Source organism: Schistocerca gregaria, chromosome 4, assembly GCF_023897955.1.
Source record: "Schistocerca gregaria isolate iqSchGreg1 chromosome 4, iqSchGreg1.2, whole genome shotgun sequence".
Taxonomy (NCBI): Eukaryota; Metazoa; Arthropoda; class Insecta; order Orthoptera; family Acrididae; genus Schistocerca; species Schistocerca gregaria.
In genome coordinates, this window is record NC_064923.1 from 498,197,044 (window position 1) to 498,218,285 (window position 21,242).

Genomic DNA, 21,242 nt, shown 5'->3' on the forward strand with positions numbered 1-21,242 from the left:
TCGCCCTTTTTGCATTTTTTCACACGTATTTGGGTGTATTTCTGCATAAGCTATTGGACAAACTACTTTTTTACATAATTTTTCTCATGTTTTGCACCACCATGGATCATTGCTCCTTCCATCCGCGTCAATACAGAAAAGTTTCCTTATCCCTAGCCAGACCCTAGTCCCACATACTGTTCCTGCTTTGTTGCTTGGCTCTTGAAATCCCCCCTAATTGCCTTACCATCAAATTACCCATCTCTAGTTGCGACCCGCCCTTCCAGAATGACCTCCACCTGTTCAGAGTCCGCGAATCCTTAGGCCTTACCAACATATTCCTGCAAAACCATATCAACCAAGCCCAATTCTCCTTGCAGTACCTTCTCTCCATCCGCAAAATTCTCCTGCTATGTAATACAAAATTCCTAGAACCCATAACACACATTGAAACTCTTGCCCTGCAGGAACTTGAGCAACATGCACAATACCACCTCAAAAAGCTCTCCATCCTACTCACTTCCTATACCTGCCTCAGAGGACCATTGTCCACCACCTCTACAACTACTCCAAATCTCCCCCATGTCTCCTCATACCTGACAAACCCTGTCTCGCAGACCTAATACACTTGCCCCACCACCAGAACAACACAGAACCCAGAACCTAAACAGACCCACAACACAGTCATGAACCTTTCCTTCCAGAAGCCTTTCCAAAGGCCTCACCTTTTGCCCCACTCCCAAATTCAGTCATGCAGGACTAGTTAAAGACCTTGTCTCCTTCTCCCGGTCCCTACAAAGGAAACACATTTTTGCCACCTCCCCGACCAATCAGACTCAACCAAAGACCAATACTGAACCATGCCTAACTCAGTTCACTCCTCTATCCAACTGTGATCGACCCCCACTGCCTCCAAACCGCCCCCTGTTAACTTTCCAGAATTTCTTAACCTTGAACCTTGCCTCACCATCATTCCCCAAATCCCTCAACATGCAAACTAACCGTATATCCACAGAAATAACCGTAGTCCACCATCTAAAAACTGATCCCAACCTTATAATCCTACCTAGAGACAAAGGCTCCACCACAATTGTTTTGAACCGGAAGGATTACGTGGCAGAAGGACTCCATCAGCTGTCAGATACTTCCACTTACAAACCTTGCCACAGTGACCTCATTCCATTAATCCAGCAGGATCTCCAGTCACTACTCAAATTCATAGGCCCATCCCAGAACCTCTCCCCAGAGTCCATTTCTTTACTTACCCCTACCACTCCCCGCACTCACACCTACTACATGTTTCCTAAAAAAGTCCAGAAACCCAACCAACCAGGACGCCCCATTGTGACAGTTTACTATGCCCCCACTGAGAGACTCTCTGCTCTCATAGGCCAACACCTTCAACCTATTACCAGGAACCTATCCTCCTATATAAAAGATACCATCCATTTCCCCCATCAACTCTCCACAGTTCCTGTCCCTTTACCACATGGTGCCCTGCTCGTCATATTGATAGCACCTCCCTGTACACTAACATTCCTAATGCCCATGGCCATACTGCTATCAAACACTACCTATGGATTCCAAACCAACAGCCTCCTTCCTAGTCACCATGACCAACTATATCCTCACCCACAATTACTTCTCCTTTGAAGGCATTACCTGCAAACAAATCCCGGTTATGGATGTGGGCACCCGCATGGCACCATCCTATGCCAACCTATTCATGGGCCATCTAGAGAAATCCTTCCTAAAAACCCAGAATCCTAAACCCCTCACCTGGTTAAGATTCACTGATGACATCTTTGCTATCTGGATGGAAGGGGAGGACACCCTATTCACATTCCACCAGAACCTCAACAACTTTTCCATTTGCTTCACCTGGGCGTACTCAACCCAACAAGCCACGTTCCTAGATGTTGACCTCCACCAGCAGTACCTCCACTTCGACAGCTGCCACTCTTTCCATACCAAAAGCCCCTTCCATACAGCTTAGCCATCTGTGGTCGTCGCATCTGCAGTGACGAGCAGACCCTTTCAAAATATACCGAGGGCCTCATTGAAGCCTTCACAGACCATAATTATCCTCCCATCCTTGTACAAAAACAAATCTCCCATGCCTTATCTTTCCAATCTCCCACCACTTCCCAAAGTCCCACAGTTTGGCCACAGAAGAGCATTCCCCTCGTAACTCAGTACCATTTGGGACTGGAGCAACTGAATTAAATTCTCTGCCAGGGTTGCGATTACCTCTCGTTGTGTTCTGAAATGAGAAATGTTCTGCCACTATCCTTCCCACCCCTCCTACAGTGGTATTCCGCCTTCCACTGAACCTACACAAAATACTTGTCCATCCCTACACAACCCCTGCTCCAATTCCCTTACCTCATGTCTCATATCCCTGTAATAGACCTAGATGAAAGACCTGTCCCATACATTCTCCCATCACCACCTATTGCATTCTTGTCACTATCACCACCTATCCCATCAAAGACAGGGCTACCTGTGAAACCAGTCATGTGATTTACAAGCTATGCTGCAACCACTATGTAGGCATGACATCCAACAAGCTGTCTGTCCACATGAATGGCAACTGACAAACTGCGGCCAAAAAACAAGTGGACCACCCTGTTGCTGAACACACTGCCAAACATGATATCTCTCATGACTGCTTCACAGCCTGTGCCATATGAATCCTTCCCAGCAACACCAACTTTCCTGAATTGTGCAGGTGGGAACTTCCCATGCAATACATCTTATGCTCCTGTAACCCTCCTGGCCTCAACCTTCATTAGTCACTGTCCTCACCCATCTAGCCCCCTCCTTGTTCCCATTCCAGCACTAAACAGCCGTCATCTCACCGCCACACCCAGTCTTTTAATCCTTTAACTGCTCTGGATGTGTTAACGCACCCGCCTTTGTACCTGTCCCTGTGTGCTCTAAACGTGTTTATACGTGACACCAGGCCTTCTACCTGGTACTCTGAACGTATCTACAGTTAAAGGGTTAATTTCTTTTTATTTCTCTCATTCCTGCTACTTACCTCCCCCCCCCCCTCCTCCACACCTTCTCTCTTGCCATCCGTCTAAACTGCAGCACTTCACTGTCCACCACCCCCATCATACTATCCCTTCCCCTCCCCACCCCAGCCTCCTCCTTACCCCCACCCAGTCGCCATTCCCATCATGCACTGGTGCTGCTGCTCACAGTGTGGTTTCAGTTGTCTGACGCTGCAGACGCGTGTGTGCAAGTTGCATTTGTGTGTGTGTGTGTGTGTGTGTGTGTGTGTGTGTGTGTGTTTCTATTGCCAACAAAGGCCTTAATGGCCAACAGCTATAATTGTGTGAATCTTTTTGTTGTGCCTATCGCGACTCAGCATATCTGCTATATGGTGAGTGGCAACTGTCCTTCTCTAATATTGTTACATTCCATCCTGGATTTTCCATTGTTTGAAAATCCACTTGGTGTTGGATAATACAAACCAGGTCTGAACCAAAAGATAACAATTGCAATAAATGCTACTCTCGGTAATTCTTATCGATGACGAAGCTCTACTGAGTAAAGCTCCTCACTCCTAGTTCACGTGTATGGCAGATAAGTATCCATTACATGCATGGAATTTAACCAAATTTAGCAGCCATCTTAATAATATAGATCCAAATATTTTGGAATGGATGCCTTGTTTACAAATGCCCCACTGGTTTGAATTTCTCAGTTTGTATGTAAACTCAATTTAGTAGGACTGGAGTGGAACTAATTGTTGACTAGCTTACCTCAGTCAGAAGATGGTTTTGTTGTTTAAGTCGAGCCAGAATATCATGAGAGGGTGGGCTTGTATGATGAACTGCCAAATTCATATGAAGTGGAAGTCCACCACGTTCCCAGCTCTCTGTCAAAGTAGCCAGATGCCTATTGACTTCCAAGACACGAGCACGTTGAAGTTCTAAACGTTCCTGCTGGGCTTCTGTCCACTGTTCCTGTAGTTGTAAAATAAAAAAAATACAAAAAATGCTTTACATTTTTCCCATGACTGTTTAAGTACTAGAACCAAAAGTGTATATTTTGAATTAAGGAAATTAATTTCTGAGGCTGTGAATCGTGAAATTACAGAAAAGAACAATGTGTGAAATACCAAATAGTTACAAAAAAAGGGGGAGGGAGCGGGAGGGGGAGAGAGAGAGAGAGAGAGAGAGAGAGAGAGAGAGAGAGAGAGTGTGTGTGTGTGTGTGTGTGTGTGTGTGTGTGTGTGTGTGCACTTGTGTTTCTGAATGGAGAACACTGCACTACTGAGAAGAAATTATTGAAGGACTGATTTAACTGATATTATTGCAAAATTAAAACTATGTATGTCAAATACGAGTTCTGAAAATGGTGATGAAGTCAACATTGGGATGATAATAATAATAATAATAATAATTATTATTATTATTATTATTTTAACTCTGGTGAAACACTGTAAATACAAATGTCGAACTGTACATTTACACATATATCTCTACAGGTCCTGACAGAAAAGAAAAAAAACAAGCAATGAGAACAGTAGAAAAATATGAAGAAAACAATACAATTTTCAACTGTAGTAACAACTCTTTGTCCACTTTTTGGAGCAAACTAGTACTGCTGATTTTACCCTTCAGCTTTGAGAAACTCGCAACATTACTCAACAAATTTGTGCACAAAGACACTTTAGCTCAGTACAACAGTTACCATGGAATGAAATGTGGTATTCTCTGATTCAGCATCAGCTTAAAGAGTGGTGCAAGTGTTAGGACTACTAACGCCAATATATGGTGGAACAATATGGTGGACAATAGATCACTTGTAGCAGATAATGTTAAGGAACATGTCTTTTATGCTCACTGTTTGTAAGTAAAGTGTGTGAGTAAGGCACATTGGTCATGATTCACAGCACAATAAAGCCAACTCTTAAGTAAGTATCATTCTACTTTTAAGGCTCAAGGGTTTCAAAACACAAGTTGTGTCCATGTTAATTTTGGATCCAACACATATTATGAATTGTTCAAGCTCTATCATAATCATGTGCCATATCTACAAGCACACGTTTTCTGTGACATTTGCTATCACAAGTGTAACCAAACATGTACTACTTTCAGATGTCACAGACATAGAACCACTCATTTTTGCACTTTATTTGGAATCTGTGTAGTGTTTTCTTCACCAAACTGCAAATGATGCTACCTTCTACACAAATTTATAATTCAGAGCTGAAGACCAATTTACATGTGCTATTTATATCGGCAGTACAGATAGTAATAGTTGGGAATACAGAACACACATGCCACTGATGTTAGATCTTAATGACTAGGGTTTCCTGTAAACATTTGGGCTGGAATGGTTGGTAATATCTTCCAGAGCTGTACATCTTCCAGTGCATTTAATAGATCAGTTGACAATCAGTTTAGACATACCTCACATATAAATCTGTATCATCTGCACACTGTATGACTTGTTATGTGCAACCTCTGGGTGAAAAATGATGGAGCCCTAAACATTTAAGTATTGAAGCTATCTGCTAAGTGTGACTTCGAGACACATTGGATGGATCATGCAGGACATGTTATGTGCCCAGTATATCAATGTATTTACCTGATTTAATGACTCCCTTCTTTTTGTTTATTTGAGGGTGCAGGAGAAAGCATCTCAATAGTGAGGTGTAAATGTTCAAATTGACGCCAGAGCTTCGTTTATTGCCAAAATCAGTTATTTATTTTACAGCTTAATCCCTACTGCTACCATTGTTGACATAGTTGGTTGATCATTGTAAAAGTTCTCAAACATGTAATGAGCCTCAGGGCACTGTTTTAAAACCTACTGTAAATGTGTTAATATATCTTTCATAAAATGTAATTTGAGTTATTGTTGTATCTATTTTCAGAATCTTATGGATGTCTTACACATGTATCTCACAAATTATGATTCAAAAGAATTCTTTTCCTTAACAAAAAATGATCCTGTGTATGTGATCTATAATTTCTCAACCAGCACACATGTGAAAGATCCCAATAGTGCCAGATTGTGGCAAATTTGGTAACATCCTGGAGGCAGTTACATAGGTGGAAACTCTATGGGGTAAAAAGAGTGTGATGAAAGGAATGAACGATCTTCTTGATAAACATGACACTAAGTTAGCACACAGCAATTTGATGTTGAAATTAACACCATATAGTGCATCTAATATTGCTTATTAACCTATTTAATGTCATTGACTCAGGAAATATATGAGCAGGGTTGATGGACAAGTAAATTATGGTGGAAGTTTCTTATATCCCGGGAGCGGAAAGACTTCCCCCTAATGACATATTTGTCTGCTTGTGTGTGTGTGTGTGTGTGCGTGCGCGAGTGTATACCTGTCCTTTTTTCCCCCTAAGGGAAGTCTTTCCGCTCCCGGGATTCGAATGACTCCTTACCCTCTCCCTTAAAACCCACATCCTTTCATCTTTCCCTCTCCTTCCCTCTTTCCTGAAGAAGCAACCATCGGTTGCGAAAGCTAGTAATTCTCTGTGTGTGTGTTTGTTTGTTTTGTTCATTGTGCATGTCTGCCGGCACTTTCCCGCTTGGTAACTCTTGGAATCTTTGTTTTTAATATATTTTTCCCATGTGGAAGTTTCTTTCTATTTTATTTACATCATATCAATGAACAAAACACACAAACACACACACAGAATTACTAGCTTTCGCAACCGATGGTTGCTTCTTCAGGAAAGAGGGAAGGAGAGGGAAAGACGAAAGGATGTGGGTTTTAAGGGAGAGGGTAAGGAGTCATTCCAATCCCGGGAGCGGAAAGACTTTCCTTAGGGGGAAAAAAGGACAGGTGTACACTCGCACACACACACATATCCATCCGCACATACACTGACACAAGCAGACATATTTAAAGGCAAAGAGTAAGGGCAGAGATGTCAGTCGAGGCGGAAGTACAGAGGCAAAGAAGTTGTTGAAAGACAGGTGAGGTATGAGCAGCGGCAACTTGAAATTAGCGGAGGTTGAGGCCTGGCGGATATCGAGAAGAGAGGATATACTGAAGGGCGAGTTCCCATCTCCAGAGTTCGGATAGGTTGGTGTTGGTGGGAAGTATCCAGATAACACGGACAGTGTAACACTGTGCCAAGATGTGCTGGCCGTGCACCAAGGCATGTTTAGCCACAGGGTGATCCTCATTACCAACAAACACCGTCTGCCTGTGTCCATTCATGCAAATGGACAGTTTGTTGCTGGTCATTCCCACATAGAAAGTGTCACAGTGCAGGCAGGTCAGTTGGTAAATCACGTGGGTGCTTTCACACGTGGCTCTCCCTTTGATCGTGTACACCTTCCGGGTTACAGGACTGGAGTAGATGGTGGTGGGAGGGTGCATAGGACAGGTTTTACACCGGGGGTGGTTGCAAGGGTAGGAGCCAGAGGGTAGGGAAGGTGGTTTGGGGAGGATTTCATGAAGGATGGATCTCATTTAGGGGCAGGATTTTAGGAAGTCGTATCCCTGCTGGAGAGCCACATTCAGAGTCTGATCCAGTCCCGGGAAGTATCCTGTCACAAGTGGGGCACTTTTGGGGTTCTTCTGTGAGAGGTTCTGGGTTTGAGGGGATGAGGAAGTGGCTCTGGTTATCTGATTCTGTACCAGGTCGGGAGGGTAGCCGCATGATCTATAGACCAGCAAAGGCAATACCAAGGAAAGTAAAAGGGATTATTTAGTTAGCTAAGCACTTAACCACAACCTTATAATACAAGCTCATAACAGCCTCTGATAGAGACACGATGCAATACTCCATTGTAGACACACCACAAAATTCTTGTCCACAATAAAACATAGGAGGAGAGGGAGGAAGAATTGTACAGGAGAAAGGGCATTGGGTGCCAGGGGGACTGTAGGGGAGAAAGGGAGGAACAGACAATAGATGGTAGGATGATGGATATGGGATTGAGGGGTGACAGCAGGAGAGGGTTGTAAGGAGAAAGGTGGTTAGACCAATGATGATACGTTGGGGGACATGGGGGATGAGGTGGAGGGTGGTTAGGGGAGGACTGGGATGTTCAGAGGGGGATGTGCAGCAGATAGGGTTGGAGGGGAAAGAATAGACGAACAATTATATATTAAACAATGGAAACTCCAGGTAGGAATAACAACAATATACAGAATAAGAGAGATTGCCACTCACCATAAAAATGGCCCATCTTTATGCTGAGTAGCAATCTATCCTATTCCTTATTTGTTAAAAATGGTAGAGTGGTGTGCTGTATTATGTACCTAATCATACACTGCAGCACAACATGAATATTCATCTGCTTCATATTAATTCAGTCTTACTTTAGTCTTACATCATACACATGGGTTCTGTATATATTTTTTGAGGTGACAAACTGATGTATTTCTTTTACATATAATGACATAAGAAATCTATCAAAAAATATTAAGAGCTACCGAACATTAGCATTATTATATAGTACTGAAAGGTTATATAATATATATGCTTACATTATAGAGCTAGTACACAGACTAACTTAACACATGTGGTTCTGCTAAAATCAAGTATACACTCACAGGTTCAGGTATGTGATTACATACACAATACGGATCTAAGATTCCAAACGGGTTTCATAACAGAAACATTGAGGGGATTGGGAGGGGGTTGGAATTGGAGGTGGGAGAAAGGGGAGGTGAGGAAGGAAGTGGACTGGAGATGATAAACTGGTATATATGGGCACAGACGGGTATTGCATTATTTCTGGTTCCACAGGACAGCTGCAGGGCACGCATACAAGTGTTTTGGGCCTGAAGAAAGGGTGCATCCTACACATTATTTCTCTTGCTCAGCAGTGACAACTGGCAATGAATGGAATTAAAAATTCACTAAATAACTCGCTATAATCACATTTAATGCTTGTAGTGGCTATGACATCATAGCATTGCACTCAGAATGAGAGTTTATATCATATAGCATCTTCCAAAATTTTTATTATTTTTTAATCTCTTAATAAATTTCTACTAATTCTAAAACGTCCTTATTTTACTATTTGCAAAATGAATGTATTGATATGTCATTTTAATTACAGGGCTACGAACACTAGCATGTTGCAATCCAAGGTCCATATTGTCTAAGTAATGACACCATTCAACCAGTGACTATAGGCTGGAATCTAGCAGAGCTGTATAGGATAAGTCAATACTTACATAGAAACTACGTAATGGAAGTATAAGGGAATGGAAGTATAAGGGGCAGTCAAATGTAAACTGAACAACTGCCACAATTGGACCATGGAATAGCTCCACTCAAAGTTATCTCAACACATTATGACATTTATTCCACTGGGGGATGAGACGATCTATTCCTGTTATGTAGAACATGGTTGGCTGCTGACGGATCCACAGCTGCATCCACTCTTGCACTTCCTCATCCAACTAAAAATGACATCCACATGTATCTTTCTTCAAGTTCTCAAAGATGTGAAAATCACACAGTGAACAAACCAGGCTGTATGGAGGATGTTGTAGTGTTTCCTAACCTAATCGTTGAAGTGTAACCTTCATCTGATTGGCAGTGTTGGGGTGGGCCCTACTGTGCAACTGGATGATTCCAGCTGACAGCATTCCTGGGCGTTTTGACTTTATGGTGCATTGCAGTTTCTGCACAGTGTTGCCATAGGGCTGTGCATTGATCGTGGTTCCATGCTCGAGGAACTTGACAAGCAGAGGACCCTGCAGTCGAAGGAGGTCATTGTGACCTTACATGGTGCCACATTTCAAGCCTGAGGGTAAATGGCACAGCCAACAGTGGAAACATCCCATATCTCCCACACCAAAGGAATCCAAAAATGTTCAAACAAGGTCCGGTAAGGTCATGACGACCTTCTTCAACTGCGAGAGCCCTCTGGTTGTTGAGTTCCCTCAGTGTCGAACCTCAAACAATGCCCGGCACTATGAAGATACTTTGCAGGAACTGCAATGCACCGTAAGGCCAAAATGCCCAGGAATGCTGTCAGACAGCCTTATTCTGTTGCACTATACTGCCCACTGCCACACTGCCAATCAGATGAAGGCTACACTTCAGCAATTTGGTTGGGAAACACTGCAAAATCTTCTATACATCCTGGATCACTGTGTGATTTTCACATCTTTGGCAACTTGAAGAAGGACATGCATGAATGTTGGTTTCAGTTGGATGAAGAAGAGCAGGAGTTCATGTGGTTGTGGATCTGTCAGCGGCTAACTGCATGCTGAGAAACAAAAACTGATTGTCTCAGCTTCCAGTGGGATAAATATCTTAACGCATGTGGTGATTACCTTTGAATGGAATCATTCCATGGTGCCACAGCAGCAGGTGTTTGGTTTTCTTTGACTGCCCCTCATATATGTCCTAAAGGGCCTTTCAATATTTTTATTAATTTTTAATAACCGCCAAATAATTTTAATAGAATTCTTATTTTACCATCTGTAAAATGAATGTACTGGTATGTCATTTCAAGAATGCTTACAAGTTATGTATGCTTCATATCTTCACATTACATAATTATTAAGATCAGTTTACATGAAATTATATGGATATTTTGGCAATACTAAAATATATGGTCATGTACACAGTGTAGCATACTAATGTATTATCTAACATTCATCATATTTCTCACCTCCCTGCCCCCCTCCCCAATCTCTCCCACCACCTCCAAATTCCTCAGTTTTTCTTTTATTAAACTACTGGGCTATAAACACCACCTAGTTGTAATCTTAAGTCCCTATTGCACATGTAATGACTTTACTGAACCTGTGACTGTATGCTTGATTTTAGCAGGGCCACATAAGTCTCAACGTACTACAGCTATAAGATAAGAAAATAGCTTATATAACCTTTCAACAATATATAGTAATTTTAATGTTCAATAGTTCTTAAAACTTTTTGATAGATTTCTTATTTAATTTTTTGTAAAATGAATATATTGATTGCACACACAGAAAAAGAAAATCTACTGTGTATGCTTTAGATCTTCACACACTATAATTAGTAAGACTATATTAATATGAAATTAAGAAATATTCATGTAATGCTGCAATGTATGATTAGCTACATAATATAGTATACCAATATACCATTATCTCTATTTCTCCCCCTCCACCTTCCCTACCCCCCCCCCCCCAATCCTCTTCCCACACCACCCTTCATCCCACTCCCCCACTTACTTACCATTTTACCATATTTTGTCTACTCCCTCTGTCTCTACTAAAACCCGCTTCTCTGCCATCCACCCCTGTTCCCTCTACAATTCCCACCCTTCCTAAGCGTCATGACATGAACCAAGTATCTCCATCATGGGTGGTTCCAGCTTCTCTTAAAGCCTGCTGAAGAGGTAGATTGGAGGTCTTGATTTGGTCATTGGTCTCCCCCTTGCTCTCATGCAAGTGATCTTTTCTTCACTGATTATTTTCTTTAAATTTTCTCCTTCTCTTCTCACAATATGGCCAAAAAACTGGAAATTTTTGGCTGATGTGACAAGAAAGTTACAAGTTGCTAAAGAGACACTAGTTCTTCTTTTGATTCATTTTATGTTCGGCAACCTGTACTGGTACTAAAGTTAAAACGCATCACTATGCTGCTTGCTTTGAAAGTCTATGTTTCATCACCAGAAAAAGATGCTGGATCTTTGTGCTGTTCATTATCGCTCTGCTGTCCCAGATCTTGGAGAGCCTTTTTATAGCCAACTGCCCTGTCTTCTTATCTCATCTTCACAACTTCCCAGGTCACAGATGGCTGGCCCAAGACAGGCGAAAGAACGCACAACTTCCATTCCTTTAATTGACCTGCGAGTTGGACCTGTGCTCCACAATCAATTATCATGAGTCTCAACTTTCTGAGATTGATATCTAAGACATATGCAGGACTAATGCTCTTTACTTTTGTTAGTAGCTCACTAAGTTCATCTTCAATGCTGGCTGAAAGCATGGTGTCATCAGTAAATCAGAGGTTGTTAATAGTTGTTGCATGAATTGAGATGCCTTTAGTCCAACCATCAAAGGCATTCCTAATGAGGTGTTCTGCACAGATGTTGTACAACTGAGGGTAGGACACAAATCTGTCCGACATCTTTTGATATATTGAAGAAATCAGACATTCCAGCACTTGTGTTCAGAGCTGTGTGGTGACTATCACATATACTTCTGATTAGTGCTATCAAGTGTGGTGGGAACTGAATTCTGCAAGCACCCGCCACAACTATTCCCAGACAACACAGTCAAAGGATTTACTCTTGCCATGAAAACAGGAAAACACTAACACAGAACTCTTGTGATTTCTCAATTATTTGTTGTTATGTGAGGCTAAATGCATGGCTTGAAATGGCAGTTCACAATGTAGAGCAAAATTCTACTTGCGTGAGATATGAGTGCAACAGTTTGGTATTTGGAGCAGTTTCTAACTGACCATTTATGGAGAACTCAAAGAATAAGATGTCTGAACAAAACAAATTAAATTTTGTCATTTGGTGTTGACAGTTTTTAAAAGACTAGTTATGAAATTTTGATTTAAGAACCCAGAGTTACTTGAAAGTAAGAAAATCACAACACAACAAACAAATTATTTCTGGCACTTGACTCATACAGCAGCCTCTAGTAACTGTTTCATATAGTATCTAGATTAGTGAAAGAAGTACCTCTAACTACTTATAATATTCTTGAAAAAAATTAAACCAATGTCCCAAATGTACAGACGAAAATAACTTTTGCATGATGTGTCACTGTCAAGTAACATAGCTCAACTAACTAACTTGACTATACGTAATAATAAATGCTGTGGTATAGTACAAAAAATAACTGAAAGAAATACACAGTGAGATAAATAGAAATGACTTTTATTCAAAGACAATAATTACAGTGAAGTCACCACAATTTATGATGGACCCCTGGAAATTACAGAAGATGGGACATGGTTCTTAATAGGGTGTGTGATCACCAGAGATGGCAATGAATACTCTGCAATGTGCTCCCATGCTGGCTACTTGGTTGGTAAGGAGTTCTTGTGGTAGGGCATTCCATCCATCCACCAGCGCAGTTGATAACTGTGACCACAGTACGCTCACTGGGCAGCATGACTGCAATATTGTACTCCTTCCCCACATACGTCTTTTCACAGTTGCATTTAATCCTGACTTGTTGCTAACCATACTCGTGGAGGACTAGAACACCCTATCACAAGAATTTCTTACCAACCAGCAGCCAAAATGGAAATTTGTTGGACAGAATGCAATGCCCTGTCAAAGAACTGTTGTGTACTTAAGCAAGAAGTACTCAACAAGTACTACAAGAGGACACCACCAGATAGGCACAACCACTCGCCTTGTGTCTCTCCATTCTGTGCAGCAGTCTCCATATGGTGCTCACAATTCCAGACTTCTTTCTGCTTGTTGCCACTTCCTTGCTCCATGTCACTTCCTCCAGAACATCATGTACAGGGTGTTTCAAAAATGACCGGTATATTTGAAACGGCAATACAAACTAAACGAGCAGCGATAGAAATACACCGTTTGTTGCAATATGCTTGGGACAACAGTACATTTTCAGGCAGACAAACTTTCGAAATTACAGTAGTTACAATTGTCAACAACAGATGGCGCTGCGGTCGGGGAAACTCTATAGTACGATATTTTCCACATATCCTCCATGCGTAGCAATAATATGGCGTAGTCTCTGAATGAAATTACCCGAAACCTTTGACAACGTGTCTGGCGGAATGGCTTCACATGCAGATGAGATGTACTGCTTCAGCTGTTCAATTGTTTCTGGATTCTGGCGGTACACCTGGTCTTTCAAGTGGCCCCACAGAAAGAAGTCACAGGGGTTCATGTCTGGCGAATAGGGAGGCCAATCCACGCCGCCTCCTATATGTTTCGGATAGCCCAAAGCAATCACACGATCATCGAAATATTCATTCAGGAAATTAAAGATGTCGGCTGTGCAAATGTGGCCGGGCACCATCTTGCATAAACCACGAGGTGTTCGCAGTGTCGTCTAAGTCAGTTTGTACCGCCACAAATTCACGAAGAATGTCCAGATAGCGTGATGCAGTAATCGTTTCGGATCTTAAAAATGGGCCAATGATTCCTTTGGAAGAAATGGCGGCCCAGACCAGTACTTTTGGAGGATGCAGGGACGATGGGACTGCAACATGGGGCTTTTCGGTTGCTCATATGCGCCAGTTCTGTTTATTGACGAAGCCGTCCAGGTAAAAATAAGCTTCGTCAGTAAACCAAATGCTGCCCACATGCAAATCGCCGTCATCAATCCTGTGCACTATATCGTTAGCGAATGTCTCTCGTGCAGCAATGGTAGCGGCGCTGAGGGGTTGCCGCGTTTGAATTTTGTATGGATAGAGGTGTAAACTCTGGCGCATGAGGTGATACGTGGACGTTGGCGTCATTTGGACCGCAGTTGCAACACGGCGAACGGAAACCCGAGGCCGCTGCTGGATCACCTGCTGCACTAGCTGCGCGTTGCCCTCTGTGGTTGCCGTACGCGGTCGCCCTACCTTTCCAGCACGTTCATCCGTCACGTTCCCAGTCCATTGAAATTTTTCAAACAGATCCTTTATTGTATCGCTTTTCGGTCCTTTGGATACACTAAACCTCCTTTGAAAACTTCGTCTTGTTGCAACAACACTGTTTTCTAGGCGGTGGAATTCCAACACCAGAAAAATCCTCTGTTCTAAGGAATAAACCATGTTGTCCACAGCACACTTGCACGTTGTGAACAGCACACGCTTACAGCAGAAAGACGACGTACAGAATGGCGCACCCACAGACTGCGTTGTCTTCTATATCTTTCACATCACTTGCAGCACCATCTGTTGTTGAAAACTGTAACTACTGTAATTTCGAAAGTTTGTCCGCCTGAAAATGTACTGTTGTCCCAAGCATACTGCAACAAACGGTGTAATTCTATCGCTGCTCGTTTAGTTTGTATTGCCGTTTCAAATATACCGGTCATTTTTGAAACACCCTGTATGTTCACTGATAGTGTGGAGAGGCAATAGGGAACACTGTCAACTTTGGCCTACTTTGCTTTCAACTTGCACTGGTGGACACGGATATCCTTCTGCTGACAGTCTTGAAACACTTTGTGTTGCAGGCAATCAGTTAGTTCCACACCAACAATCACACAGTTAACTTCAGTTCCTACCCTTAGATCAGACAGTACTCTGAAGATTACCTTTTGTGGAGAACTACGAATAGAAACAGGATGTCTTGAAATGTTTCTATCAGCAGTGATACTAAAAATAGACTATCAAGGCACAGGAAAGTTAGTTAGATATGACTGTATAATATTTAGGACTTCAAGTCCCATGCATCAAAGTGAAAGTATATGTTTGGAGTGTAGCCATGTATGGAAGTGAAACATGGACGATAAATAGTTTGGACAAGAAGAGAATAGAAGCTTTCGAAATGTGGTGCTACAGAAGAATGCTGAAGATTAGATGGGTAGATCACATAACTAATGAGGAAGTATTGAATAGGATTGGGGAGAAGAAAAGTTTGTGGCACAACTTGACCAGATGAAGGGATCGGTTGGTAGGACACGTTCTGAGGCGTCAAGGGATCACCAATTTAGTATTGGAGGGCAGTGTGGAGGGTAAAAGTAGTAGAGGGAGACCAAGAGATGACTACACTAAGCAGATTCAGAAGGATGTAGGTTGCAGTAGGTATTGGGAGATGAAGAAGCTTGCACAAGATAGAGTAGCATGGAGAGCTGCATCAAACCAGTCTCAGGACTGAAGACCACAACAACAACAACAACATTGCATTGCTACTTCATTGTTATAATGCCATCCTGTCACAGGAAGTGTTTACTTAATAATCATAGCATGCAATGACTTATGACCATCATCAAGGGGCTGTAGCAAGGAAACATTTTTCTGATGCCATAGATGTTTGGGCTGAATTAAGGGTAGCTTTCAGTTACTACATTCACAACAAAAACCATCCTACCTTTTGTAATGTCCTTGGGACCATCATAACTCACGGTGACTTCTGTTTAATCATTGTCTCACTGTGTATGTCTTTCAATGACCTTCTATACTATACAATACTGTAACAGTTTTTTCTATGTATTGTCCAAGTTTCATCGAGCTATGTTACTTGGCAATGACACATCATGTGAAAGTTACTTTTGTTTTGCACATAAATGTATATTGAGGTATGAATAAAAAACACATTCTTTAAAGGAGAGGTGTACAAATTGCATTTAATATGCTTAATGGCAACAGCATGTTATTGCTATGACAAGAGCATATATTTTCAGTCACTGCAAAGGACATTAAAAAACAGTACAATCAGAATGATTACATTAAGAGTAACTTTCTCTCTAAGTACACAGTAGTTCCCAAATAGTGCCCCAAAAGTTTACAGCTATACTAGACAAGTCTGTGTTTTTAGGGAAGAGCTATGTAATGCATGAGGTTTGTTTGCTTCCACACTGCTACATGGCTGGACCCAATCCTTGTCTGTAACGTGAACTATCATCACTAATATTTCTCACTTCAGTTTCCCACTAAAGTGATACAATTGTAGAGTATGAATCTTCAACTCAACTTACTTTCCTAAATTACTTTAACTAATTTGGTATTTTTGTTTTGTAAAAATCTGTAGTTTTCTAAGCTCTAGGATCTGTTGCATCAGTCTTTTCTTTTAAACTCTGCAAAGTCCTTAGATGATACTTTCTTCTGCAGTCGATCTTGCTCATCAGTTACCCCGCATATTTTGTCATCTTCTACCTGAATGCATTTTATATTAATTGAATGTGTGTGTGCTGCAACTGGTCCAGGAACAATAAACTGCAACACACAAGACTAATAACTTTTATTTGTGTAATTTTAAACCGCCCTGTTCTGAAAACTGCAATAACTTACTGAAGAACTAATCATGAGACCTTATCTCAAAATATTAATACTAAGGAAATTCTGTTAAGTTCTCTATGAAACTGACAATAATAACGTCTGCATGTCCAAGGTAACAGATTAAGCAGAAACAGGCTTTCTCAAGTCAATTCACATATATTTTTCATATGGACACAGAACATAAGGAGAAAGTTCTCTTTTACTCTTAGTATTCTATCCATTCATTCTGAACTTTCAGTTCAAGTAAGAAATTATAGAATAAGATAGGGTATCACAATGTCAAATGAATTTCATGCATTCCAAAACAACAACAAAATAAGGATGGATACAAACCATATGTGAACCCATACGACCAAGGTATTTCATCTTCTCTTGGACGACAGCAACCTGTTTGAGGTACCAGTCCCTTGCTTTTTCAACAGCTTGCAGTCCTTGCATCAGCACATCTTTTTCCTGCTCTATTTGTTTCATCCTTTTGAGCTACAAACAATAGAATTTTAACAGTTATGACAATAACTACTGAGAACTGTAAGCAGAGTAGAAACAGACCAATGAATGCTTTACCATCATACAAAATCTCTAAGAAACATGGCTGCTGAGATAATTAAGACTGGACTTAAAGATATGTCCCAAAGAAAAATATAATATTTCACCTCCGAGTCCACTTGTTCAGCCACAGGTAACAGTATAAAGATAGGGAAAGTAATATATATTTCTATTATTTATTTAAGAATCCTGTGATGATAAACACAAAAGTGATGATGCCTTAGACTGCTTAATTCTAATGACTAGAAATCAAGTTATTAGATTTGTAGCTAAGAGTTAATACTGTTTTTGTTACACAAACGACAAGCAATTAAAATTTTTTAAAACTCACAACATTAATGGTTATAGTGATAAACAAATTTATATCAGTTTATATGGAATAAAATGATTTTGCAACAGGTGATTTTAATCTTACATGTTGTGTGTGTTATGAACCATGAGTGGCGTTTCAAAGTTATTTCCAACCACAGATTCTTATAGAAGAATGGCTTAAGAAGAATGAGACATTAAAAGTTTAATGTAGGTCAGGCAGTAACGTAAATGGACATAGGTTACTTGGAGGAAACATTGTAACAATTGTTTTTTAAGGAAGCCGTGGATCGCTTCAGTTATGGAAGTTGGAGATGAATTTGTGTCACTTTCTTATAGAATACAAGTAGGATGTGTTAACCACTGTTCAGCTTCATTCAGTAATCACAGTAAAAGAAAACAGCAGGGAAGACATGCTATAGTGTTGAATGTTTAACGGAAGCAAATGGTTTAAAATTTTGCTATAAATAAGAGATACAACTTATAAGAGTGGCACTTAATATGTAATGCAAGGCCACTTTTGGTTTAAAAAATGTAGTTTTCTTTGTGACATCCTTAAAGATCTCATGTTTATTCATAGCTCCCAGTAGATGGCAGTGCTATAACCAGTCTCCAAAATGGTGTCCTTATCTGAGGTGTGTTCCTCCAAGCAAAGAGCAGTTCAATTGACTTCTTTTAACGATAAACCAGACCACCACAAATATTTATACGCATTTATGTAATGCCTATGACAGCAGACAGTGAATAAAGTAAGGTAAGTTGCTGAGCAAGATATCTGTTGACAACAGAGCAAGAAGAAGGAAATTTAAGCTCCTGTGCACAGCCCAGCAGCACACAGCTGTGATGTATACAATGTTTCAACATGCAAACACTCTTATTTGAGGTGACCAATGAAAAATAATCAAGAAACTCAGTGCTCAACTTGATATCTCTATTGGTAGTGCTGACACACTTCTCCACCAGTTAGCATATTCCAAGGTTTGCACCCATTCGGTTCATTGAATTCCAACTGAATAGCATACAGAGGAAAAAAGAACACATGGGTCAAATTACTTGCTTGTTATGAGGCTGACAGCAACGATTTCTTGTTAAACATCATCACACACGATGAAACATGGATTCACCACTTTGAGCCCAAAACAAAAGTAGTAATCCATGGGGCAGTTCACAATATTACACTTGGCTAGTAAAGTCATGGCTACACTTCTCAGGGACTCTGAGGGTATTATTCTGTTGTTTGATGTACTCCTTTGTGATCAAACAAACAACTCTGAAATTGGTTGTGAGACTATCAGGAGATTAAAGAAACGATTCCACAAAACACAAAATGTGAATGCACTCTTACTCCATGATAGTGCTAGCGCCCATAAGTCTGCTCACACTAAACTTTGGTGGACCTTTTATTCTCATCCTCTCTACAGCCTGGATCTCTCACCTTCTGACTTTTTTCTTTTTGGTCCACTGAAGAATGGACTCTGAGGGAACCACCACAGCAATGACAGCGAAGTTACTGTTGCGGCAAGATCTTGGCTGAGAGCAGATCAACAGAGTGGTACAATGACAACATACAGGTTCTCACATTAAGTTGGTGTATAGCCATTGAACTGAACAGAGATTATATGGCAAAAACGATTTTTATTGCCAAAGAATTACAGAACTATAGGGTGTATTTAAATCATGAATAAAACCATCCTGGTATGAAAAAAAAGTGATCCATTACTTACTGAACAAACCTCATAATAATGATTTGTTGTAGATTTCACAGAATCAAGCAAGAGGTTAACTTTCTTATACGTTTAGTTTTGTATCACCCAGAATCTTGTAGATCCATTGCGGATAGATGTTGCAGTTAGATTAATAAGTATTTCATTATCTTCCACAGTTTACAGCTCTAGACCAAGTCTGCTAGAAACAGAAGCTTCTCTCCATCTTTTCCTGACCTCCTACCAATCTTCCCTTTCCACTTTCCCCCTGTCTTCTTTTCTCTTCTCCAAAGATTCCTTCATTCCAATGATCCATTTGTCACTTGGTGTTACTCTAGGTCTCTTGCCTCCTACTGGTTATTTCATCAGCTGGTCTTGGTATCCTACTAACTCATATTCTCTAGAGGGAGCCCTAATACTAGAGAGCAGACCCCTAGGTGGCAGATAACATGGAATGAGTCCCAGAAATAAGCATAAGAGATCTTCTGAACTACAGGGAGACAGTGTAGGGGCCATGACTGTAACAAGTGTTTAAAACTGATGTACATAATATTATAAAATATTCATCGATGTTTCTTTTACACGTAACATACAACATACTACTTTATTCCAAGAGAACACAGATTCTTACTGCAGCAGATATTGCAACTGGGCCATGCAAACAATATGTAGGGTAACAAGGTAGAGTGTCAAATAAAGTGTGACACAGGCAAAGTCTCATACTGTTACAATTTTAATGTGTGTGGTTTTTGTTCAAGGATAGGTCAATCACAATTCTTTTGCCAAAATTATGAATGTGTCAAGACACTGGTTGATATTTTTGAGAATATATTATCAATAAAATGCTTAAATATTGCCTTTAATTTAGAACATGATAGCCCAAAGAGAGTCACCTTGTGGGAAATTTTTTCCCAGTTTAGTGCTTTATTACTTTGTGTGAAAAGATTCAGTGCAACCGCTCAATGGATTTTAATCGCTTTTTTAGAGAGTACATGGTCACTAAAGCTGCAAGTTTTCGAAAAACTCAATCAGAAGAACCCTTATAAATTTATTAAAGGAACAATAATACACAGTGAAATAATTTCCAAGGACTGCATTTAATACTGTGGCCTTAACATTATCATCTTTGCTTCAGTGCCATTATGGTCAGTGAGTATTTGTAGAAGTAATGTTCTAGTGACTGATTTTACACAGGACCCAAACTTTTTACGGATTTTTAACAACCCTAGGGTAAGATTTTGCTTTTGAATTCATTGAACACTTCTCACATAGTTGTCCCGTTTCTGATGCAGGAGACATACAGAATCAACTACAGAACATAAACCATTAGGAATAACAGGAATGGCAAATTACTCGTTAATCTGGAAAACAGGGCAGAGAGTGAAGACAGCAAAGATCCCAAATGAGCAATTTCTTCTGTGAAAAATTTACAAAACAAATTACTACAGAAGTACCTTTCTTTGGCATCTTATGACCAATATTATTCTGATATAATCAAAACATCAGAAGTTCCTGCCAGAAATGGTAATTTAAACCATCATGGATGTTCAAAATGAGTTGATATACAATAAGGAAACATAGCACATAAGGGCAACAATTAATTCAGCTTACAGACAGAAAATACAAGGTGCATTTAATAATACAAGGTGCATTTAATAATTAATATAACACTTTTTTCTCCCCGTCAATTTCAGTTGAAAAAATTTGGAATTAATTGTGGGACATACAGTAATATTCCCGCTTCAGCCCTATAGTTTCATAAAGTTCCAAGAAATGACGGCTCTATAAGGCACCTTCAAAACACCATCTGTAATGGAGG

The 21,242-nt window shown here is 40.5% G+C and overlaps 1 protein-coding gene across 1 annotated transcript in view; it reads right to left on the bottom strand.

Annotated features, from left to right (window-relative positions):
- LOC126267410 (suppressor APC domain-containing protein 2) overlaps positions 1–21,242 on the bottom strand; it is a 96,705-nt gene that overhangs the window by 18,230 nt on the left and 57,233 nt on the right. Inside the window, exons 5-6 of the mRNA XM_049972639.1 lie at positions 17,199–17,345; positions 3,753–3,956 (exon numbers count right to left, since the gene is read on the bottom strand). Coding sequence (XP_049828596.1) covers positions 3,753–3,956; positions 17,199–17,345 — 351 coding nt within the window. The remainder of the gene's footprint in view (positions 1–3,752; positions 3,957–17,198; positions 17,346–21,242) is intronic.